Below are 7875 nucleotides of genomic sequence, written 5' to 3'. Positions count from 1 at the left end.
AGGGCTGTTCAGGCAAAGGGTGAAGGAGCTGCTGTTTAAAATAGCTTGCTTTGCTGTTTTGAACCAACCGAAGTACTAGGAACACCTAACTGATCTTCCTTTCCTGTTTTGTTAATAACACACTGGCATATTGGGTGAAAAAAATCTTATTTTTGTTGATAGAAATTGCCACCGTGCCACATTTCAGCCACATTTCGTCTGGCGTTAGCAAAAAAATTCAGTGTAAAGGGTGGCAAAATGTGGTCTAAATCAATAGAAAGATTTGAAATTCATTACAATTAAAATTAAGTTAGTACCTTCTATTGCTTCTAATAGTCTGAGCTCTGTAGTGAGTTTTTTTTAAACTGCTTTTTTATGTGTATAAAATATATAAATATTTGTGTATGTAATTGACTTCTTGTTTTTATGGCAGTTGAGTCATCTTAAATACCCTTTCCACAATACTATCACCTGTTTCCTATTAGCTTTTTCTGATTGCACTTTTGAAGCAGATGCCACCCCTATATTTTGCCCCAGTCTTATAAATTTTTAAACACATTTGTAACATTATTCACATGAGTAACTTCACTGAGGTCAATGGGACTATTAAGCAGAAGGAAGTTAAACATGTGCTTAAGTGTATGAATGGTCTGCGCTGTAGTATGTATTTGCTTAATGACAGCAAAACTTGTTGAGTCTTTGTGGCTCAGAGGATCCTGGAGAGAAAAGTTTTCCTTTTGCAGCTGAGAAGGGAGCAGTGCTTTAGGGGATTTCCTCTTTTTACCCTTTCCTTGCTTACATATCTTTGCATCTTTGGGAAGGTTTGCATTACTTTTGATACTCATTTTTCTCTTTTTTTTTTTTTCTTTTCCTTTCCTATTTTGTTGAATGTTTTTCTCTTTTATTCCCTTTTAATTTTTTAATAACTTGTTTTTAAATTCCTGCCCATTCTACTGTAATAATTTCTTTTCCTATTGCTTTTCTTCATATACAAGTATAGGTTTTGAAATACTTGTAACAAAAATATTTGAAGAACTTCGTAAAATAAGAATCAGCAGGGTTTCTGTAGTGGGCTCTGGGGGCAAAGCACAGTACCAGGGAGATGTCAAGGTGTTATTAGGTGTTTGACTGTATTATTCTGTGAAGATGCTGGACTCTTTCAGACTGAGATAGTAACCCATGGGATGTTCATAGGATACTGCCCAAACTAAAGAATTTATTGGTTGCTTTGACATAAAAACAATCACAGAAACCTAATGGCTGAACTTGAAAGCCCAGGACATAGTATCAGTTTCTGTAGAAAGGTCTAGAAAAGGAACTTATCAAGATTTTTTTATTTTTCCTCACTGTTGAATTCATTTGACATGGCCACAGCTGGAGAGAGTATAAAACAGTAAGTGATGAATTTGCTTGTTTGAGCATTTTTGTGGTGGAAAATGGATCTCGAGCTCACTATAGAAGACAAAATAATGTATTCAAGATTATTTCAGGTTTTGTTAATTTTGCACTTTCTCATCTAGGTCTGATTTTGCAATGAATCCAATAAACCTGAGTTTTACTATTGACTCAATCTGATCAGGATTTGTGTACTTCTTTATGAAACTAAAGAGTTGGGAGGGAAGTATTGAGTGGTAACATGCCCACAATAACTCATTATATCATTGCTGACATCTTGCCTATTTGGAAAATGAGCAAACGAGAATATTTGTGTCCAAAATAGGTGATTTCAGATGGAAGTGCCTGTAGGCTACGGAGCTTCATTAAGAAGAATCGTTCTGGGCTTGCCAAAGTGGATGAATTAAATGCCACCCCACTGCATCACGCTGCAGAAGGAGGTCAGATAGAATTAATGCAGTTGATCATAGACGATTCTTCCTGTGAAGGTAACACACATTTTACAAACTATTGTATTTAACAGAATAAAAAATGTTCAGTAATCAAAGTGTTTTGTTACCCAGCTGAGGCAGAACCGGTATGTGTTATTTGCATTTATAGATTTAAATATAGTTCAAATATAGCCACAACTTGCAGTGTCTTACATGTAGTTTGGGTCACACAAATATTACGTTAGGACTGTTTTCTCTCAATAACAAAAAAAAATCACTGTACAATAGTGCAGTGATTTGCTCTACCTTATGTTGTTTGAGACTTAGATTTATAATCTTCAGATATGAAAGGGAAAACGAGTGAAGTACAGTAGGCTTAACTTTTCATCTTCTTTATATATATGTCCTTTGTTACATTTAACATAGTAGAAATTTAAAAGAGAAGTAATTTGGTTTCTCATACTTGTCGTTCAAGTTGTCATCACATCTTGTTTACTTAATAGTGGGGAAGAATAAACACTTGATGAGGTAGGCCGTCTAAAGAAATGTAGGGAAGAAGTGATAAGTCGGAGAACATGGGGCCATGAATGATGGAAAAACACTTAATGTAAAAGGTCTTGATTAGTAGTTACTAGTAAGGACTGTGAACTACGTAGGACTCCACTGATAGACTGTGGGCTACTGAGCAAATATACAATGGTCCTGAAAAGCTCATTTTATCACTAATGGTGGCCAATCTAATTTTTTATTATTCTGGCTGAAAAATACTGTTTTTCTTTCCAGTATATAATTTTTATCTGAACTTTTCAGATTATTTGTTGAAGTCTATTTGCAATTTTGAAGCTCAAAATATATATAAACCAGACCAATTTTATAACTGGTTTTATTACCTCTGTGTTCTTAAGTGAATCAGAATAGACATGGTCGTTAATCTTCTTATAATTTGCAAGCACCTATTTATTATCTCTTATTTTAGTTATTCACATGCCCTTGTTCTGTGCAGCCTCTAAAGCAATACCTGCAAAGTCAAATAAGATAGGAAAGAGGCAAGGAAAGAGAGAAATCAAGTAACTCCTGGGGGAATTAAAATTTTATATAATAATGAGCAAGACAGGTGTTTGACCCCTCTCATCTCTAATGAATGCTGTGTATTCAGCACAATATTTAATCAGTTTGACAGAATGCACTGTGGGACGTGCAATCTTTCCCTTTTTCTCTTCAAAGAAATGCAGTAGCACAGACCTAACCCTCCACTGAAGACACTTTTTTTTTTTCCACTGCAATCAGAACACTTGATGATTTTGCTTTGGTTTTGTTTTGTTTTCTCTTCTTTGACCTAGTATTAAATGTGATGGATTCGTCTGGAAATACCCCACTGCACTGGGCCACAAAGAAAAACCAGGTTGAGAGCGTTAGTTTGCTTCTCAGCAGAGGAGCCAATCCAAACATTCTCAACTCCAATATGATGGCACCTTTGCACATGGCCGTGCAGTCCCTGCGTAATGAAATTGTTAAGGTAGGTCTAAACTCGACATAAACATACAGCCTTGATAAGTAGCTCAACAGCAGCTGCGTGTGGAACACTAAGACCTTGTTTATATATGCTGTGTCCCCTCATACCCTTTGTTTAGCGAGCAAGATGTGTAATAGATGATGCTTATAGAAATGTCTGTGTCTTCTTAGCAGGGCAAGTAAAAAGGAACTTACTGATTTATATAGATACTGATATTTATACTATGATAGTAGACATTATCTCATGGAGAATTCTTTTAAATTTTCCAAACACAAGGAATTTTCTTAAAGATAGTTCTTTTTAACACTAAAATTTCATGTAGGCATGTGTAATTTCAAATGTTTACATTCTGATTTTTTTTTTTTAACAATTGTGTAAGGAGTCATCTAGGTATAAAAGTTTTTTCTTGAAACTTGAGTGGTTTTTTATGAAAACCAGATTAAAATTAGTTAGAAAACACAGCATTTTAATAAAAAATTGAATAATGGCAGGACTAAAGCTGCAAATAAAAATTACAAAAATATATTGTGAAGAAATTACCAAGGTGTCCATTTTGAACCTTGTAAATTAGCGACAGTGTTGAGATTTTAAGCAGCATATTTTTTTCATCATTTATCCAGGTGCAATAAGAATATTCTCACTCCATATGCACCCTTTGGCTAGAATTTTAGAACTGGTGAACTCTTGAATTTACTAGGTGAATGCAACCTTAATATCTCGTCACTTGCTTTTCCCTTTAAAGTTGTCTCTTTTTCTAGTTCATCCAAAGAAAAACGTATTTCTGTATTCAAGACTTAAAATCCTTTAGAGATTCTCAGTGCTAAATTATTTAATCGTCCTCACATCGTCTACAAAATCTGTATTTACTATGAATTAAGAACAATAAAATCTGAAATACAGTGACATTTTTTAAATGGCTTTGTATCAGGTTCTGGGTTTGGGTTATTTTACAGCTCTGCTCTTGGCCGAGTATGTGCTCTCATTTTTTCCTCCACTCTGTTGTTTATTTAAGCTAATTCTCCTTTGGTTTCTGTTGTCAAATTGCCTGAGAGTTATTAAGATGTGCCAGTTTCTCCAGTACAGAAAAATTCATTGGAGTTACTGAAAGATAATAAATAAATATGTAGATAGAGGAATAAATATGTGGTGCAGTATCATTTCCAGATCCTCTGCTTCTCACAAAAATGCTGGAAGTGGTCATAGGGGTACTTCGTGATGCTGGTACCTCAGTGTTGGCTGTTAACATGGAGAATGAAACAGGAGTTGAGGACTGGAAGGGTCACTGTTTTCATCAAGTCCTGTCTCCCTTGATTTTCTGTAGCTGTCCAATAGATCCCTAATCCAGCAGGATCTACAACATTCCCAGGGAATACAGAATATTACAAGACATTGTATCAAAGTTAAGATGAAAATCCCCATCTGTAATTTTCTACAGAAAATGTTTTCTACCAGTATTGGGGAAATTGTTAAATAAAACTTGAAGCTACTCTGCAGCTTTGTGCAGTGTTTATCCTTGTCACCCAGAGATCTGCTGTAAAGAATCTTACTTTCTTTGTCTGTTCTCACCTGCATTTTTCTTCTGCATAGTTTTACTTTCTCCCTCATCTTGTCCCTCCTCTGCCTATGTGCTGTGGGCTGTTGGCATGCAAAAAAAGTAAGAGTGGGAGTGCTATGGGTGACAAAACCCAAAAGTAAGGGAATAGGCCTTTGTTGTTGTGTTTAGCTTATGGTTAACTGATTGGTTTGTTTTTTTTTTTAAACATTCAGATTTTAGTCCAACATAGCAGTACAGATGTTAATTTGGAAGGTGAAGCAGGGAACACACCTATAATTGTAGCATGTTACAAGGACAATCCTGAAGCACTGACACTCCTGGTAGGTATAATTGTCATCATTTGATGGGATTCTGTTTACCTTGATGCAACATTATTCTGTTCCAGTGTTCTGTCTGGAGGAATGTTAACCATGGACCTAAGATTGAAGCTAACTTTGCGTAGGTCACTAACAAACTTTACTCTTTTAAGAGCATATATAAATATATCTGAGTGGCAAACAGGAAAAAACTTCAACTAGTTTTGAAGACCATCAGGACACAAAATGAAGTACATGTATGGATATCACATGAATGATTTTTGTATATAAATTTCACAATGCATATACAACATACACGAAGAGAAAGCTACCCAGGAGATTATACCTCTAATAGTATGTTCATTACTCAGAATTTTTCTGTGTGTTGTTTAAGCTATATCCAGGCATTATTTTTCAGATTGAAAATGGAGGGAAAATATGTAAACCAAACAAAACGGGATGTATGCCTATCCATGCAGCTGCATTTTCAGGTGCAAAAACATGTATGGAAATTCTTTTAAAAAAAGGTAAATACATCGTTCCCAAATAGTCAGTAAGATTAATTATATATATTACCATTACCATTTTACTGCTTTAATTCTCAGAGAACTGCACAAACAAGCACTTATAACTGTGATTGAACTTAAAAGAAGTTAATGTAATTATTCCTATGAGCAATTCATGCTAGTAACCTGTGTAAGATTGCTGCAGCAGCTTAACTGCTTCCTAAATGTGTGCCCATCAGCTGTGAAAGGTTCATATTCTGAGGGGGAGAATATTACTCCACAATTAATGTACTTGTTTTGAAAGCCTTGATGTCCTCCCTTATCTTTCTCGCTTAAAAAATATCCATTTACTTTCATTTCTCAGGTGAAGAATTGGGTCACTCTGCTAAAACACACATCAATTTTACCAATAATGGAAAGTGCAGTCCACTTCATTTGGCAGTTCAAAGTGGGGACCTTGAAATGATTAAAATGTGCATTGAATTTGGAGCCCAGATTGATCTCAAACAGGTAAAACTTTGAATGGAGCGAAATATAATTTTTATAAAACCTAGATATCTCTAAACGTCTGAGTAGTATGAAAAAAAGATGAGCAGATAATCGTTGCTCATTGTCTCTTCCAATGCAAAACCAGGGAGCAGGAAGTGAAAACAAGTCTCTAGTTCAAACCAGGCAAAATGTCCAGTGGCTTTCCACAAGTTACATTGGCTGTTGTGGGTATGAAAAGTTTTCATGGATTCAAAATGCATTTGGGCAGATCCACAGAAGAAAAATCAGTCCTAAACTACTGAATACAACAGCATCCCCTCTGGGTCAGGAGGTCCTTCAGTCGAAAACAGATGGAGTCTGGAAGAACACTCTGGAAAAGTATCACTGTGGTACAGCCTACTTCACAAACCCTGTACTGCTAACACCCCTTCCCAGAGATGGGATTTTCAGTCTGACCCTTTCCCATCTTTCTTGTTTATCGTCAGCCTTGCCTTGTCCTTTACAGCTCCTGTTTTGTAAGCAAGCATAAATTTAGGATACTACTGCTGCTACTGTGATGCTGTTGGTGTACAGGCCTGTGCCCAGCCTCATGATAAGTAAACATTTCTGAAAATATCTGTCAATAGTCAAATTGTTTGCAAGCCTGAAATCAATTCTTGAGAGCAAAGATAAACAGGGTTTAGTTGTCTTTGATTGGTTTGATTCTTTGAACACACAGCTTTTGAATGAGAGGATTTATGCTGCTGATGGGTGACTGTTTTGCGAATGCTCGTGGTATTGTGGAAAAGCCCGTTCCAGTGCATTCACTGAAATGCTCCTGCTCTGAAAAGGAGAAAGTCAAAACCCTCAGGCATGCCTCAAAGCTAGCTGGTCCCATCTGCTAAATGAAGTCCTGTTTTAGCAAATCTTGTTCTAGAAATTTATTTATTGTTTAATAATTTTATGAGCTTATAATAGTTTACTAATGTCTTAGGCCAAGTTTGTTTAATCTGCAGAAGATTTTATTTAAGAACGACATCTAAGGAAGATTTCATTTAAGGAAGTCAGAAGCATTTTCATATAATGCATTGTCTATATTGTATAGGACATTTGTTTGCTTATTCATTCGTACTGGTCTACCTATGGTTTTCTGTAGTTTCCCTTTGATTTATCTCTGTATTAAGGGGTGCTCTGTTTGTCTTCATTAATTCAACTACAAAAAAATTAAGACACTCATTATCTCATATCTTAGAGCCTGACATAATAATAAGAAGCTTTGTAGTGATCCTTTAAAACTAACTCCTTAGTCTTTTCTGGTCTTTAAGACCTCTTTAGAGTGCCACTATTTTAGTTAAAGACTAAAGTCTCATTACTTGCATAGAAATTGAAGCATTTATGAATTATGAATCTTGGGCTAGATCACTGGTGTGTTTAGTAGGTTGGGGGTTAGGTTATTGGTGTGTAAATGTTTAAATGCTGTTTTATTTTCTCACTTACAGAATGAAAAATGCACAGCACTTCATTTTGCTGCCACTCAAGGAGCAACTGAGATTGTGAAGTTAATGATGTCCTCCTATGCTGGTGAGGAATCCATTATTGATGCTGTAGATGGGAATAAGGAAACATTGCTTCACAGGTAGGAAACTGCTCTGCCAGACTTCATTATAAGTTGTAAGCCATGATATTCTTGGTTAGTCTCAACATCTGATTGTACTATATAGTATACTTTGGA

General features: G+C 35.7%; 1 protein-coding gene across 1 annotated transcript in view; it reads left to right on the top strand.

Moving 5' to 3' along the window:
• Positions 1-1699: 1699 nt before the first annotated feature.
• Positions 1700-7875, top strand: part of TRPA1 (transient receptor potential cation channel, subfamily A, member 1) — a gene marked incomplete at its 5' end in the record, with an annotated part of 32609 nt that continues 26433 nt past the window's right edge. The window contains 6 exons of the mRNA XM_010160553.1: positions 1700-1862; positions 3146-3321; positions 5086-5193; positions 5588-5696; positions 6040-6185; positions 7643-7779. Of these exons, the coding sequence (XP_010158855.1) occupies positions 1700-1862; positions 3146-3321; positions 5086-5193; positions 5588-5696; positions 6040-6185; positions 7643-7779 (839 nt within the window). The remainder of the gene's footprint in view (positions 1863-3145; positions 3322-5085; positions 5194-5587; positions 5697-6039; positions 6186-7642; positions 7780-7875) is intronic.

Source organism: Eurypyga helias, unplaced genomic scaffold (genome assembly GCF_000690775.1).
Source record: "Eurypyga helias isolate BGI_N326 unplaced genomic scaffold, ASM69077v1 scaffold1691, whole genome shotgun sequence".
Lineage (NCBI taxonomy): Eukaryota > Metazoa > Chordata > Aves > Eurypygiformes > Eurypygidae > Eurypyga > Eurypyga helias.
Note: the sequence above shows the minus strand (reverse complement) of the source record. Positions and strands in the feature narration are given on the sequence as shown.